Source organism: Harpia harpyja, chromosome 8 (assembly GCF_026419915.1).
Source record: "Harpia harpyja isolate bHarHar1 chromosome 8, bHarHar1 primary haplotype, whole genome shotgun sequence".
Classification (NCBI taxonomy): Eukaryota; Metazoa; Chordata; class Aves; order Accipitriformes; family Accipitridae; genus Harpia; species Harpia harpyja.
Genome location: NC_068947.1, coordinates 28,986,579 through 29,003,765, shown reverse-complemented (window position 1 = coordinate 29,003,765; position 17,187 = coordinate 28,986,579). Strand labels below are relative to the sequence as shown.

Below are 17,187 nucleotides of genomic sequence, written 5' to 3'. Positions count from 1 at the left end.
ACAGAAGGGCAGCTAGCGCCAAAAAAAGCTTAGCAGTATGAAAGTGCCCGCTCCTCGCATGGGGGCATGGACACCAGTATAAGCAATGCTGAAAATTATTTTGGAAAAAATGGTTGCACAAGCTAAACCTTCCCCTTCTCACAGCTCTAGATGTGCTGCCACAGCAGCTTAAACTGATCTCAGTTGATTCACAGTCCTGCTCTTTCCCTGCCTGCCACCCAGCCCCCCTTTTTTTATGCCAGCTGGCACTCAGGCAAATAAGCAGGAGAGCAGTTCAGGGAGTTCAGCTGGCTGAAAACAAAAGGTATTAATCTTTAGCTAGCCTGGGTTCCCAAACTACCTTATCAGCTAGTGTCCTGAGCTCCAGTGCCAGCACAAGTACACATGTAGGAATATTGGGTTTGGGTGGTGAGCAGGACTGTGGCACCTCCAATTTAAATGACCAACCTCCCGGTGGATTTGCACCTAACACTAGCAGCCTGCAACTGCTGAACAGAAATGGTCCCATCCTCCTACCCCATCTCCCCTCTCCTGGCCAAATAGCCCTGTGTCCTCCCTTGTGCTGGCTCTGGCCTGAATTATAGAGTAAACCGATGGAGTCTGCTGATCCAGAAGAAAATGTGTCCCAGAAAAAAATGCAATGACTCCCTCCTACAAGTAGAAATCCAGACCCAAAGTCCCAAGGGTACTACTTGCTCCTTCTCTTTATCTTTCTTCCCTATTTTTTTCTCTTGCCCTTCTTGAGACATGTTATTATCCATGTTAGGAACTGTACAGCCCTATGGGGAATTTTCCCTCAAGAGTGGCAGTGGCTGACCATAGTACCTCCTCCAGTACAGGATAGAAACTGAAACACAAAATAACCCTGTTTTCCTTGTGTGGCATGGTCACGTCCTGCATGACCTGTGTATTGCAAGTATGGATGATTTTCATTTCTTCTGTAGGTCAAGCCCGTGAGTAACTGCACTTGATACTCTTCTACCCTTCCCCTCAAAAAAAAAAAACAAACCCAAACCAAAACCAACCAATAATGATTTCACTTTGTGGAAGGTCAGGCAGATAAGCAAGCATTTCCAAAGCAGGGAACACAAATTATTTACAACCTGAGGCTGAAATTCGTGGATAGTTTCCCTTCAAAAAGTAGAGGGAAGTTGTAGAATTATGCAAACCATTTTATTCGGGTTCTGAAAAGTTTAATTTTGGATACACCAAACAGTCCCACCACACCATTTTGTAAACTTATTTTAAAATTACTTCTGAATTTGTGCTTTTTGTGTAAAAAAATTTAAGAAGATTGTGTTGATTTTATTGTTTGATTTCAAGCTATCCATAAATTTAGGATGACACTGATGTAGGGATTCTCATACTGAATTTTTTCTTAACTTTAAACACATGAAATGAATTTTTTATATTTAACATAAATTTTAAGATTCCTGAGCATGAGACAGCATTTTCCATAAAAGAAATGCCAAACAACTATCCATTTACAAAATGTGGGTCCAGACTGCAGGCCTCTGCTCCAGTGGATATCTCTTGTTGACTGGATTCTGCCTTCACCTTGGAGCCTCTTTTGGGCTTGATCCAAAATGTTGGCACTAGTAGAAATCTGTTCCAAAACTTTTGAACCCGACCTTTTCCTCTGTGAGTGGTCATTTTCAGAGTTATCTTTTTCCCTCATTGTGTTTAGTGTTCCAGGAAGTATAGGCCACTCAAAATCTACAGAATGTCACATCCTCTAATAAATCTGGTAGCTTTATGCCTTATTAGCCGGACCAATGTTTGCAGTGGGGAAGCGTTGTATTTTTTTTTTCTTTTTAAAAATAATTATTATTTAAACATTGTACTCTGATGTACTCTTAATTTTCAGGAGTGTGAACATGACTGTACCAGTGTTGCTTTTGATTTAAATGAGACCAGGAATAGGTCTGTCTCAGCTAGACAAAGTGTGGACCTCCTGTTTTCTAAATGCAGTACAGTATTTATTTTAATTACTAGCTAGGATTTATTTCACAGAAGGGTAAGCATCTCCATTCTAATGACAAATCATTTTCTCTTTCTGTAATGACTGTGATTGCCTCATTATACTTCCCATGGTATATAATTTCTGTGTTGACACAAGTGGATGTACAGCAAAAAACCTCACTCATCCAGTCAGCCTAGGATACTCGAGTCAGATTACCCTTTAAAGCACATATAAAACAACAGAAGAACCCAAAATCTTAATATCCCTACTTTGAGGTTCTGGTTCCTTTAGCTTCATATTACATGAATGATATTTTCTTTCTTCATAGAAGGGAACGACAGTTCTGTTCTGTCATTAAATAAAATGCTTGTAATCTCCTGATTTAAAATTCCATGCTTTACATATAGTATCCAGCATCTTATTGGGTAGATTTGTTTTTAAAACGAATCTAACAGACACTGTGAATGGTCATGTCCTTACAAGATGTAAGCGGTACTTATCTGAACCGTCATGGAAAATGACAATGCATTTACCCTCCTTATCAAAAAACTAATTCGGAGCTAGCAGGTAAAAGCTGCTGCTTTACTTAGAGTAACCAACCATTTTGAAAGACGTCAGTGTACATTCATATATTCATAATTCCAGCAGAAATGGAGACACTGCTGATTTCATCACTAGGAATCCTTCACTAAATGAAAGGCGTAACACCTCCTTTTTAGCTAACTGTTTGGGAAAATATCCTTATGAGTAGTCACCCATTTATCTAATGTCTTCAACAAGGCCAGAAAGAACTTTTTTTTAAACTCTCATCTCGTACATACAGAGCATAATTGTATACAAATGTATTTGAACTTTATTTATTATGAACATCAAAGAAAAATAACGAACAGTAATACGATCCCTTTCAAAACTTGTCTGGACTGCAAAATCTGGACTACATAGCTTTTGCATTTGTGTAAATATTTGGTTATGGGGGTGCTTTCTTAATATAGACAGAGCTGTGGATGTAACAAAGGAGATAGTGCCAATACAACTTCCCCCTTTACAAGAATAAACCACAGGGACCGAAACACATTTGCGTCAGTTAACAGCTTTGCTACTGCAGTATATAGCAAAACACGCATAGCAATAAATTCATAGAACGCACTCAACTATGGAGAATAAGCCTCGTCACGTCTGCTTTATCTTCTGATAAATGTAACTGATGGTTTTGCTGTATGTGGAGCACAAACCGTGTTTTTCTGGAACCGGCTGGGGCTGCCATTTTGGGTGTCGTGCAGCTGTGTCGCGCTATGGAAGAAAGTCTGATTGTACCCTTTCGCAGACGGTCTGATCTTCCTTTTGTCTTGCTCGTTTTCTTCAATTCCAGATCTTTCAGTCAGAAGACCTATGCTCTGTGTAAGAAAAGCACAAGACCTTACAACGGCGTTGCCATGGGGACGGACCAAGACCCGTCTTTTTGGTGCTCGCAGCAATGGCGAGGGCCAAAACCACCGACGGGAGCGGTGCCCGGCGTTCACGGCGGGGCCCGCCACCGCGGCCCGCCCGCCCCGCGCTCTCAGCACCCCGGCCGTCACTTCAGCTACCGCGGGCGGGCTTCTGGCCGCTTGGGCCAACGCGCCGCCCCGTGTCTCCTGCCGGGCGGCCCGCGCGGCGGGGCGGGCTCCGGCGCCGGTGAGCCCGGTCTGCGGGCGAGGCGCGGAGAGCCCCGGCCGGCGGGGACTGCCCCTCGCCGAGGGGCGCGGGCACGTGTTGCCGCGCCGGGGGCTCCGCGCCGGCCCCGGGCGGGCGGGGGGCGGCGGCAGCAGGTGCCGCTGCCGGGGGCGGGCGCCGCCGAGCGGCCGGGGGGGGGGGGGGGGGAGGCAGCGGGGCGGGTAGCGGCCGGAAGTGACGGGACGCACTGATTCACCTGCTGGGCGGTGCGCGTGGGGCGGGCGAGGTGCCCGCCGGGAGTCGCGGGGACGGAGCCGCCGGTGCCGGGTGTGTCCCGCTCGCGCCGCGCCATGGAGCCGCCGCTGCCGCTGCTGTCCCTCGTGCTGCTCTGCTCCGCAGGTGGGCGCCGGGCGCAGGTGGAGGGGAGGGGACCGGACCGGACCGGACCGGCGGCGGTGGCTCTGTCGGGTTGGGAGAAAGGGCGGCGGGGCGCTGCTGCCCGCCCGGCTTCTCCCCGGGTGACCGGGGGGCGCCTGCCCCGCCGCGCCTCCGCCTCGGCGTGCGTGTGTGTGAGGCGGGGAGGCGGCTGGGCGCGGGGCTTCGTCTCCGCCAGCCCCTCTCCCGGGCGGGCGTCGCCGCCCGGCCCCTGCCCGCCTGCGGCCGGGTGGCGAGCGGCGCCTGAGGCGCGGTGCCCGGGCGGGCGCTGGCGGCTGGGGCGCGCCGCGGGGCCGACCTGGGCTTTGTTCGCCACCCGCCGGCGGGGCGGCCAGCGCCGCTGCCGCGGTTTGTCGCTTTCCGCCCCCGCCCGCCTCCCTCCCGGGCAGCCCTCGGCGTGGCGGGGGGCGACCCGCCCCGCTGCGGGCTCCGGTGGCGTGCCTCTTTTCTCAGGCGGCGGCGATGGCGGGGTCTGTGCGTGCCGGGGTCTGTGCGTGCCGGGCTTTCCGCGCGGCCCCCGGCGGCGGGACGGTGCCCGCCCGGTGCCGCTCCCGGCGTCTCGCCTCTGGATGCGCGCCGGCCCGGCGGGGCGGGCGGCCCGCGGCGGGGCAGGGACGACGGCCGGAGCGGCTTCCGCAGCGGGCGTGCGGCTGAATAAGCGCCACGCGTGAAAACCGAAGTGGAAAGAGCGAAAAAATCAGATGCAAAACCCAAACCCCGACCGCGCACGAGGAATGCCTCTTTAGTATCTGGATCTAACTTGAAGGCTGGTCTTGTTGTGACAGGGTGGAAAGGGGCGGGTGGCTTCGAGAGCCCTGGCAACCCAGTTGTCCCAGACTCGATGGCCATAATTGAACTCTGTGGAGAAGACATGAGAGAATTTGAGGGTGGGGGAAAGGAGCTGAATTAGATGGATCTAAACTCCTTTGTTTTTCTTGCCGAGAGAAAACGAAGGAATAGATGTTCTCGAACAACAACAAACCCCCCACCCCACCCCCCCCAACAAACAAACCAGAAGCAAACCAAACATGCCTGGGCTACGAAAAAGTAGACAAATGTTTTTCATCTCAAACGTTATTAGGTGTTACTAAGTTCCTGTAATGAACTTACTTGGAGTGCCATATTAACATTTCCTAAACTTATCTTTAAAAAAAAGTAAGTTTCCACTAGAGTTGACCCAAACTTATGTGTAACTACAAAAGATGACTAAACACCTATGGAGGTTCAGGTTCACAGTAAAATGTGTATCAGTGGTGTCAGGAGGCCAGTTTTTGTTTCCTGTTGAAACTTTAATGCCTTTGTTGATGTCACTGCTGTTTTGGGAAATTACTCATGGGATCAAAACTCTCTCTCTAGTGGAATGATAAGCTCTGATCTCCTGCATGAAAGGCTATCACAGTTCTGCTTTAACTCTGTTTCTTTAAGCAGAGTTAGAAACAAGATAGATGCTGTTTAAGAACTATGGGTTACTAGTATTTAGTTGACAGGCTTAGTGATTAAGATTTATATTTAAATGCTTCATGTAACTAAAGTTTGTTGTGAGTAGAATTATTATATGTACTGCAAATGAGCTGGGATATAAAAGGCTGTGATACTATAAAGCTAGGAATAATTAATGTATGAGGAAATGTAAAACCAGAACAAAATTTTACACTTTAGCTCTACTGAAGTATACAGGTGTCTTCAGACTTCACTGTGAAATTGGATGACTTCATAAAGAAAGTAATATATTTGTGTTTTGATTAGGAATAGCTTTTGGACGGTTATTTGGGTGACTGTACCCTGACACAGTCCTCTGAAGGAAATAATTTAATAATCTATGTATCATAGGAGTTGATACATCCTCTGAGCTTGCTTGTGGTTTTTCCCCCATCAGATTGAGTTAGTATTTCTGGGTCTGTGTTCCAGATAGACATTACTTCCTTCACTGAGGGAATGGATGTGTGTAAGTTGCTGTTCTCCATGTGGACCAAACTTACAGGAAGCTAATTTTTGTGCAGTTGAGTGAAAGCTGTTGGCAGTGGAGAATTGTCTAGGTGCTGAAGTATTTACTTGGGTTTGTGGTGCTGGAATAATTTGTTGTGTTGTTTTAAGACTTGCACTATGTGCTATTTTCACAGCTTCGCCCCCCCCCGCCCCCCCAAGCCTCATTTTCCTTGTTTCACTATCACTAAAAGTAGAGGATTCAAAATAACTGGTTTTGTATAAATAAGAAGGCTTATCTTGACTGTACAAAATACACCCTCAGCAGGCAATGGGGCTATAACATTGTGTTGAAATAGGAAAGTGTTTGGATTTAAGCTGTCCCTGAACCCTGCTCAGGGGTTTAATCCCTCTGTTAAGGTCAATTTCACAGTCATAAATAAATTGGGAACTTCCCTTTCCCATGCAGGAAGGGAAGAGTTAGTCCTTGAGCATTTCAGGGTACTAGGGGAGAATGTTTCTTTTCTGTTTTATCTTTGTAATTACTAATGAATTAATTCTAGTGGCTGCCTTGGTATTACATGACTGTGCAACTGATAAATAACTTGTGGCAGTTTCTCCTCGCATTGGTACTTTTGGAAGATGGCCACAAAACAAGTTGGTGTAGTGAAATTAAATCTTCTGCTGTCTGCAGACTTGTGGTATGAATTTACATTTGGATGGCTATTTCTGCACTCGTAACAGCTCTTCTAATTGTACTAATTCTTCTCTGTCTAAAAAGGCACTCCGAGTCTGTGGTGAGGGAGAACTTGATGGCCATTTGAAGGGTCTGTTGGGATGTATTGTAGTTGCGCATGACCAGTCATTTTAAGTAGTTGGGGATTCCCAAAATGTGCAAATTCTGTTTAACTTAGCTGGCATCAACAAATCCTGGACTAGGGTAATAGAAATTATGTACCTCTTCAGATCTTGAAATATTTTATTCAGATAACTGATATTAAACTGTTTTCCAAAGGGCAATACAGAATTCTGGTTTGAAGAGGAAAGCTCAGTCATGATGTTAAGTGCTGGCTGTTCATTTTGTTAGGTCTTACAGATGTGTAAACTGGTGTATGTGGGTTTTTTGATTAATTCTAAGCTTTCCAGAATGCGTGGTCATCTCAAGAGCTAATATAAAGAAAGTCTATTGTTTCTCATTGTCCATGGCACCGAGCACATGTTTGCCTGTGCTGTGACTTCAGGGGGACTGTGTACATACTGGTAACCTTCTCCTGGCTATACAGTGTTAGGGAAATCATCTCATTCCGTTTGGAACAAATTCAAGTTTATGTAGGGTTTTAGGAGACTGAGAATAAATATAGGTGCCTAACTTGTGATCCTCATTTAACAAATAAGATAGTGACCTCTGGCTGTTAAACTTCTAAAAATGCGTGATGGCAGAACACAAATTTTCAATAACTATGAAATGTTAACATAGCCAGATTAGTATCTATCTTTGTATGGGTATAAAAAAGTGATTACATATGCGGTGATCCATTTAGCCTTTAGAAGGTATGTTATACAAAATAGTAATGCTGTGCACCCAAATGCTCAAATTGAGGATAAGGGTTTGAGTAGAGTTTTAAGGCAAACAACTAGGCAGGAATTTCTTTAGTCTGTAATGATATCTCTTATTGTTGCTCTTGTGGCAGTGTTTTTTTGTTGTTGTGTGGGGTTTTTTTTTTTTTTCAATAGTAGTAGGAGGTACTTTTGTACTATACTGAAATTCTGCAATGTGGGATGCTTTATTATTAGAATATTGAGCTTTTAAATAAAAATAAAGTTCAGGTAAGCTTTGAGAAAAGTCTGTGGTTATTGCCCTTTCATTAAACTTGCAAAAGTATTTCCAATAATATGCATGCAGGAGCAGAACCTAATGCATATGTGGTAAGTCAGCATTTGGTGGCTAGTGCACTTTGTCAAATACGTATAATAAGGAACTTAAGCCTGTTCAGGTTTTTATGCATGCAACAGGATCTTAAATTAGGATAAATTTGACTACCACAGGAGTTAAATGATAGTTCCTATCCCAGTCTCTTAATCGCTAATCCTGGTATGCTTCATCCATTGCGGAGTAATTGTAACAAGTTGCAGGGTTCAAGTTCTTCTTAAGTGCCTGTTGACATGAAAAGTTACCTGAAGTTCAGGACTCCTTTCCTAGGTTTCCCGGACCTTAGTGTTTTGAGAAGTATGAAAAACTTTAACCAGAGATGACTTAGTCAACTAGTTACTGCTGTGACATTGACCATGAGATTTGAATTAGTAATTCTGCCTTAACTAATCTGTGTTTATTAGAAGGTATTTAATGCATTCAGAATGCCACTGCAGAGATTATTATAGCTGTCACTTTGGTCTCCTCTGACTGCACCCCACCATACTGGCTTCCCCGGTGTTGCCTCAAAGTTCAGCTGCCTGCCTTTCTTCACTTCCAGTGCTTGTCACAGCCTCTTGCAAAGCCAAGTCTGCTTAATACAGAGATGAAACTGCCACTTCTAAATGGCTGGTTTAGCTTCTATTGCTGCTTTATAAAAAATACATTTTCATATGAGCACTTGTATGCTTTGCTACTGATTCCATTCATGCTTCAAGAAGTTCCTTGTAAATGTCTTTGAATCTGCCTCAGTATTGGAGCGTTTTAAAACTCATTTGCCACAGTGCCCACAGAGATTTGTACAGACTAGGTAACTTGGTTTTGGGGCCAGTATTGTTTCATCATACTTCCTAACTAATTTAATCATTTGTTGATTGCATGCATTCATAAGCTCTTAATGGCAGGGATTCTCTTTTTGCTCTTGTTGCAACTTCTGGTTCATTTCGTGGAGCTTTTAGGTGCTGTGTGAAACATTATAAATATGGAGAAATTTCAACAAATTTTGTGGCTCACCAGCCTGTAAGAATGCCCCCACCACCTCCCATTACATCAATTTAGTTGCTTTTTTTTTTTCTTTCTTTCTTCCTTTTTAGTGAATTCCTCTTTTTACTAGTTTGCATCTTTCAGGGGATGGTTATAAGAAGAGCCACTTCAGCCTGTTGCCATGGAAGTAAGTGGCAGTGAAGCTATAGTTCTGTGGAAGCATGTTTCAGTAGCAGCTTGAACATCAGCAGCCCCTGCACCCTTGCTGGTCATTTCCTTTACTGCACAACTGCCTTGATTGTGTCAGTGGGTGGTGAATGGGTCTGAGCTAAGGCTGCTTAAAACTTTTGTTATTTTTTTTAACTGGTTAGATTGCATGATTTGAAACAAGAAAGAGTTTTGCTGACAACTTGTCCTGGTACAGAGCAGGAATGAGTGACAAGAAGGGTGGCAGAAGAGCATTAGAAGGAAAACCCATTCTGCTTGATCAATATTCTCCCATAGGAGAGAAATGGCTGTATAAACTTGGCCTGGGGGGAGCTTAGTTGGGGAGTCTGACTACATCGCTACATCAGGCAATCAATGGCTGGATGTTACCTCCAAGATTATTTTTGCATCCCATTTCATGTTGTACTTGGCATTCATCTGGCTCTGTGGCAAGACAGTTCAGGGAGTTTCAAAGTCAGAAAAATACTAAATTTTTGTAAGGTCAGTTTTCTGCCTTCCTTTTCCTGATCCAACTCAATGAGATCAAGTCTGAGTTATAACAAAAGGGAGTCAGCTGGAACCTCAAACCCACGTGACTGGAGTACATTACTATCGATTCTTTTTTTTTTTAATGTCACTTATTTTTTGGATCATATATTCAAAACTTGTAATGTGATAGAGAGGCAAGATTTGGAGCTTTGTTGGCTGTAGGCTGGAGCCATTCACCAGTCCTGTGATGTCCTTTAGCTACTGTTAAGAAGCATCTGAGGTACTTGATGGTCACAAGTTTTGCAGTTCCACTTGCTGCTACCTTTTTTTAATAGGTGATGTTTTTCATGCCCTATAGCTAAAACTTACGCTTAGTATGTTGAAAGATGATTAATCAACAAGAAATATTTGGTGTGTGTAGAAGGAAGGATGAGAATTTCATAAATTGACAACTCTTCTAACTTGAGCAGAGTAAGTTTGTATAGGGAATTAAAATTTCATATATTCACTGAGCCTGCATTTTCAGTTCTTCCTTTTAGATGTAATAACAGCATAAGCTACAAGGAATGTTTCATCTCAGTTGTTTTAAGGCATGTAAAAATAATGTGTGTGCATATATATTTTAAAGCCTCCCTACATTTTTAAATGGCTAGTAAACTTTGTGGCTATTTAGGGTGGGTATCCTAATTCTTTGAGCTTATTCCTTTCTGGCTGTTTCTTACGTGGTGGGGGGCAGAGAGGGAAGCAAAAGTGGGCAGACAGCCACTTGTTTCCGTCATTGTGATGCTTCACCTTTTTATTTAAAAAAAAAACCCCACCAACAACCACCAGCAACACCAAAACAACCCAAGACCAAAAAACCCAACCCTGCACTACTGAATGAAATATTTTTCAATCTTAATGCAAAACTTGCATGTGCTAGGAAAAAGCATTGCTTGTTCAGTAGCTTGGAAGAGCCAAAACCCCTTTACTCAAGTGAAAATAATATGGCTGCTCAGTTAAGTGTTTAATTGTACTTAACTCCCTGATGCATTGACTGACAGATGTGCCTAATGCATTCACACTGCAAAAGAGCTGCTTCATTCAGTTTCCTTTTAAATGCTATCAAAGTGGCAGGAAAAAAAAAAATCGAATCATGTGTCTTGATTGCTTAGTGACTGTATAAACCTTCAATATCAGTTTATAACTGAAAAATAAGTGGCTTGCAGGGCTAAAAGCAAAAACAACCTGTGCAGTTGATGTAGACATGGTAGAGAAGAGGCAGGCTTTTGTGTAAGTTGTCAGGATTTGGGTTCTGATTTTTTTTTTTTTTTTTTTGCTGTGGCTGAAAAAAAGTCTTTGTAATGGTTGGCCCTCATTTCATTTTACGCTTCTTAATACTATTCTAGATGGTTCTTTAATGGCTCTTAAGTGCAGTCTGAAGGTACAGTTTCACGTTACACCTAGCCGCATTACAGATGTGATGCGGTTACCTCTGGTGTAACTTCATGTGTCCGTCAAGGTTGTTCCTACTTCCAGCGATGGTGTCGGGTTCCTTCTTCCCTCCTCACGTCAGAGCAGCGTCATGCAGCTGCTGCGTGAGTCCCTTCAGCTGATACAAAAGAGAACTTGTTTTTTTGGAGTAGGTTGTTTTCCTATTGGGCGAGTTCACCAGTTCAAACCACTTTGTGGCTGCGCAGCGCTGCTCGCTGTGGGAGCTGGCAGCAGCGTGGCTGGTGTAGGTGTGAGGTGAAATTGCTGTCTGTGGGTGGGACTCCCTGGCAATGTAAGCATGCCCTTATCGAGGCTAGGGCAGCCTCACAGCTTTTCTTGTTTCTGGCCTCCTGCTCCCACCACGTAGCTTGTGCTTGGGGGACCCACGTTTGGAGAACCCCACCAGGAGAGAAAAAGCAAAACTTCTCGTGCAGTGACAGTTTTTAGTGGACTCAACTCTTCATTCTGGCTTTCTGCCTTTTTGTATGAAGTGTTATACTGGTGTGAAGGGAGGTGATGGGATCAAACCTGAGGACGAGAAGGCAGGACCTCTGCAAGTCCAAACTGTTCTAGTTGTCATTCCCTTAATATTGCAGGTTGAATTAGGTCATGCCGGATCATTTAAATGTGACCAAGCGTTAAAACTCAGAACTCACGGTGATCTTCTGTAGATGTTGGGCTAAACATCTACAGTAGTCTGGTGCTTAAAATTAATCTTAATCCCAGTTTGCATTACAATATCCCCTCCCCCTTTATGCTGCCCTTCTCCAAAAGCATATCCTTTCCTTCAGTAATGAGATACAAATGTTCCCTCTCAACTTGATGAGCAGGTCCCTCTCGAGTAAGGTCATCAACTGCTGCAGTTGCTAGGATACTCGGCTGGTGACTTGGGTTTAGCAACAAAAAAGCTTCAAGAATGTGCTGAACAAGTAAGGAGCACAAGGACAGTTGTAAAAGGAAAGGGATGTTGGATAGAATCTGAAAGCAAAGGGGATGTCAGGGAAAAAGTGAAAGTTACGGGGGGGGGAATAAAAGATCAGTAAAGCTTTAGCCAGTGATTTGTAGGTTTTCTTAGATGCATAACTATTCTAGCTGATCTCAGTGAATCGCGACTGTGAATGAAATTAAGTTCATTCATGCTATGTATTTTCAGGGTTGAGGTTATTTGTACTTCTGTTTATATGAGTCTTAGGAATTTTTTTGTTAGATTCTAACTTAATTGTGCGGTACGTTTTGAACTGGGGCATGGGTATGCAACACTACATGAATTAGAGGTAGTTATTTGTTTAATGCTGTCTGAGGACATCCAGACTGAAAGAGCATTTTTTTTTTCTGTCTTTGAAGAAGTATGCTTAGCAGGTTTCCTGTTGTTTTAGGTTTTTTGGTTGGTTTTTTTTTCCTGTGATTTGAGAGGATTTGTGGATTCAGGTGAACTCTGGTAGATACTCATAACTTAACAGTTATTGTTGAATTGATGTATTTTGTCAGATTTTTCAGGCTAGACCAATGCAGGATTGCTTCAGCTTTGGCTTCTGTTCAAAGCAGATCACCTTAAGGTGGTGTTTGTGGTATTCCTAAGGGGAATAGGTCTTTTTAAGCTGTTCTGCAGAAATTGTGAGCTTAGAGTGGCGTAACTTCCATTTTTGGAACTGGTCAGATTTCAGTGGTTGCTGAAGACCATGTTTCTTTTGTGAGTCTGGGGATCTGACAGTAGAAAGGAATATAAGACTTAGTAGTGGAGTCCTCTCTAATTGTGGAAGCAGATGAAAAAAGAAAAGTCAGAAATAGGCAGGGAGAAAGTAAATCCGTGATTTGAAGAAGTAATGTCTCTCTGGTTACTTTAAGGGTAAGTACAACTGGGAGACTTTGCCCAGTAAATGTGCCTCAGAAGAGTGGTGCTTCCCCCCAGCCCTGTTGCTCAAAGGAAGTGAAGTTTGGAAATAAAAGCGCATTGTTTTGAGATCCAGCAGCAGAGTTGACTATCCAAGTGGTAGAACTTTGCCAGGCTTATTCTGACATGCAGGTTTTTTTCTGTATTTTGCTTTAAGTGCTCCTGCTGTTTCATCAGTCTTCTCTTTGTAGCTTATGGCAGAACCTTTCTCCATGCACATAAGTCTTTTAGTTGCATCACCTGTGGAAAAAGTGTCCTGGAAACTTAACCAGACCAGAGCTCTGGGAGTTTCGTCACTCAGCTTCATCATGCTATTGGTAAGGCAGCTGAGATGAAATGTGAAAGAGAGGGGTTTAAGATCCTGCCTCTACTAACACTGAGTTTCCATATAAAACTCAGGCTTCAGAATTTCTTCAGAAATTGCTTTGTGGATTTAGTTTCCTGAACTATTTTTATATTTAGTCTGGGACTACATGGACTAGGAAGCAGGAGACAGTGCTTGGAGCAAGGACTAGGAGCCAAATGTCTTTTTTTTCTAGGTGACTGCTTTTATTCCTGGGTTGTCTTTTACTTTCTCTGGCTCCATAAACTGCATCTTTTCTGCACAGTAGAAGGGCTTCACTAAGATCTGTGACTCTGATTAGCTTAGAGAGCACTATCCTGGGAGGTAGGAAATGCAGGTGTGAACATCTTTTGTCTGAATGTTCAATCTCTCCAGGGATTAATCAGTGTTCTGCCTAGTGGATTTAGGCTAGTACAGAGGCAAGTTTTTATCTTCTCTTTAACCTTTTTGGATTGGGCCTTTTTGAGGTTTAAGTAGAGGGATATGTAGTATGTTAATGTGAATAGCTTTGGAAATGTTAGGTTTAGAAGTGCTTGATGCTTTTGCTAAGATGGTGTGTGGATATTTTACTACTTACTGTGAACTGTGCTTTTCTATGAAATTTGTATTGTAGCATTGTATGATTACCACAGTGTCAAGCATGGGAAAAATGTGGTCTGTGGAGCATATTAAACATTAATTCTTTAATGCTTTTTGGTACTAGCAGGACAGTACTTTGTCAGAAAAAGCTTTGCAATTTGCCTTTATCAGCAGTGGATTATCCTAAAAATCTGAATTCTCTGCAGAGTTTTGCAATTATTACATACTAAAACCGAACCTGCTCTTTGCATGCATATCCACTATAGATTCAGGTGCAGTAACGCTGTGCTGTTTTTTCTTTTCTTGTTTTATTCACTGCTGCATGATTATCTGGCTTTTGGAAGTTCATTGCCTGTTGCTTGCCTGTTCCTTTCCCTCGTCTCTTGTTTATTCTTACCTCAGGTGAGGTTGCTGTGAATGTTAAGCGTTCTTCGGTGCCTAGGTGCCTGACTAAAGTAATAGGACGTGTATTGAGCTAATAGGTATTTTTTATTCTGTCCTGAAACATTTGATGAGAGTATCTGTGTACTTTGGCTGTAAAAGACAATTTAAGAGTTTCATTCTCACCTCAAAAGTCCACAGATGTGTTGAATTTGCTTTCTAAAGAGAAGACAATTTTTTTATCCTATTAAACTTCTGCTTTTCTTCTGTGTTGCCATTGTTCCTTCAATGTTTACTAAGTTAAAGACGACTCTTCAGTGACCTTTCTGTATGTTGTTCCATGTCACGTGTCCCATGGAAAAACAGTGAACTTGAGAAAGTAAGTATGATGAGCTGGTTGAAAAACTGGAATTGACTCTCTTCCCTTTGCTCTCTGTCCGCCCAAGTTGCTCAGCCTGAATTCCTGATAGAACTTCTACAGAAACTGAAGTGGGGTTAACTCTGCCTTAATCTGTGTTAGACCTCATCAGGACCAGGGACACCATGTTTTCAGGATCTTTTGCGGTATGGTGATGCTTGCCAGAAGTTGTAGGGCTTATGACATGTGGAAAGTTAGATGCATCAGAGCTTCATAGCATTTTGGGTCCAAGTTCCTGAAGGCTATGAGTGTAATGGGGCCTTGCTCTTGCTGTGGGAGCTGAGATACTGGAAACCGTGAGAACCCAAATCTGAAGCTAGGCTTTTTTGGCTTTTGGGGGGTCTTGCTGGTAAGGCTAGGATTCAGTTTGTGGTGCAGTCAGTTACAATAAACTGTGGCAATAGAGCATAAGGAAACTCTGCAGCTTGTGGCCGTCTTGGCTGTGCTGATGTGACTGAGCTCCTGGATGCTGTAAAAATCACCAAAATGAGTAATGTCTAATATTCTCTTCCCTTTATCTTTGCGAAGGCAACTTTTAATCTGGTTACTTCATTAGCAGCACCCTGCCTTGCAGAGGCTTGTTTTGGCATCACTTGAGGGATGCTGAAGTTTTGTGTAGTGAGGAAGCAGGAGAAGATTGTGAGATGGTGGCTTCTTGTGGCGATTTCAGCCATGAAGGAGACTTATGTTTGTCTTAGATTGTGCCGGTAAACACTGGGAAGTCTCCCTTGGCTAGGCACTCCTCAGTGTGTACCTACCTTGGTGTGTATTCCTTACTTGCCAAGGGTGTAAATTTAAGTTGACTCCCTCAGTTCTGCAGGGCCTTATTTCAGAAATGTGGTTTTGAAATAAGACGTAGAAATTCTGTCTGAGTGGAGGTGGGAAAGGGGAGAGTTGGGGAACTTTGCTTTATAATAAAAAGCAGGAGATGAACTGTGGATGAGAGGCATATTCAGAAGTAAAATGGGGATGGTGGGGAGGTGGTTCTTGAGACTGAAGTCTGTCAAGTGAAAAGATTTGATCACAGAGACGTCTATAATCTGTATTTGAAAGGAGTTTAAGCTGAATTGTCTCAAGTGAATTTTACAGCTCATATCTCAAAGCATTAACGTGCATTTCTGGCTGTCATTGTTACTTCTTAAGGCCTCATTCTGTGAAGAAAAGCATTTATGTACTTGCAGGCATTCCTTGTTTACAAGGAGGTATTGGCAAACAGGATGGTTTTTGGAGAGCCTGCTGGTAAAGTTGAGGTACTGTGCAAATGCAGATTGAGGATAGATCACGTATGGCTTTAAGTACAGCAACATCTCTGAACTCAACTCTTACCCATATAGAAGCAGTCTGTGCTTCTTTGCAGTTGTGCTCCTTAGTGATTGCCATTTCAGACTTCAGTTTGAACCTGGCAGCAGTCCCGCCTTCATGGTACATATCCCCTACTCCTGACCCTCGGTGTATGTTAGCTGCCATACTTTGCTGTTCTAGCTGTTTGTATTCCTCCCCTGTGTTACCCATTTAGGGAATGACTGTGTCTATTGGGTTACCTAACACTTCTGTAATGTAGCGCTATCTGATGCCAGAAACATTCATGCCAAGTTTAAATTTACACTTAAATTTGTGTAAGCCAGCAGTCCAGAATTTCAGTGTATCCTGAACCTTTTTCATTTAAAATAGGAAAATACTAAGTGCATAAGTAATTAATCTAATGAAAATTTTGCTTTCTGTTACTTGTTAGTGTATATCACAACTCTGCTTGTATCTGTGTTGAAATGGAGAAAGCTTTGCTCCGTTTTAATTTTTTGTCTGCTTTCTGTGTAGAAGATTCTTTTTATAGTAGAAAACAGTTTCCATCAAATTCTATCAAACATTTCATTTCCCCTAGATTATTCTTAAAAATATTAACGTAGTTCGCTAAGCTGTGTTCTACTTGAGTGGTATTTGAAGGTATGTCCAGATATTCAAAAGGAAATACAGTTTCTCAAAAGATGGTATACTGGTTCGCACCCCTTCAGAAATCATGCAAAAAAACTTGTTCAGTCATGCAGATATAGTTTGCAATGCTCTTTAGGGTCAGTTTCCCAGAGAAAGAGTATTTTATTCCACATTAAGAAACTTAAATCTGAATGCTTAGAAACCAAAATGTGTGTTGAGCTCTTACCTTCTTCAGATATAAACTTTTATAAGGGATAATACTGATTATTCTTTATCAAAGTATGGTACTTGTCTCTTCTCACCCAGTCACAAAGGTTCATTCTTTTCTTTGGCCCAACTGCATATGACACGTGTTGTCCTTGCAACATATTTGGAGAACAATATACATGCATTTGGACCAATTGCACTTCTATGTTGATTGTTTTCAGTAGTTTTTTGAGAATCTGTTGCATGCTTCTGAGTCTAAGCTTTGCAGTGATTTGTTTGCTGCAACTAAGAATTACATACTTTAATGCTTCCCTAGCAGGGGCACTGCATGCCTGGGCAGTATTTCTGTATTCCCCCCTTGGTAGACTGTTCTTGCTTCCTCCTCCGTAGGCCGAGCTGCTGA

General features: G+C 43.1%; 1 protein-coding gene and 1 long non-coding RNA gene across 3 annotated transcripts in view; one reads left to right on the top strand and one right to left on the bottom strand.

Moving 5' to 3' along the window:
• Positions 1 to 1,957: 1,957 nt before the first annotated feature.
• On the bottom strand, positions 1,958 to 3,977 carry LOC128144968 (uncharacterized). The gene is made up of 2 exons (XR_008236277.1): positions 3,873 to 3,977; positions 1,958 to 3,357 (listed from the first exon to the last, which is right to left on the bottom strand). It is a non-coding gene; the product is annotated as an uncharacterized LOC128144968 (long non-coding RNA).
• Positions 3,885 to 17,187, top strand: part of CXADR (CXADR Ig-like cell adhesion molecule) — a 37,610-nt gene continuing 24,307 nt past the window's right edge. For both annotated transcript variants that reach the window (XM_052794476.1, XM_052794475.1), the window contains exon 1: positions 3,885 to 4,015. In XM_052794476.1, the coding sequence (XP_052650436.1) occupies positions 3,967 to 4,015 (49 nt within the window). In that variant the 5' untranslated portion in view covers positions 3,885 to 3,966. The remainder of the gene's footprint in view (positions 4,016 to 17,187) is intronic.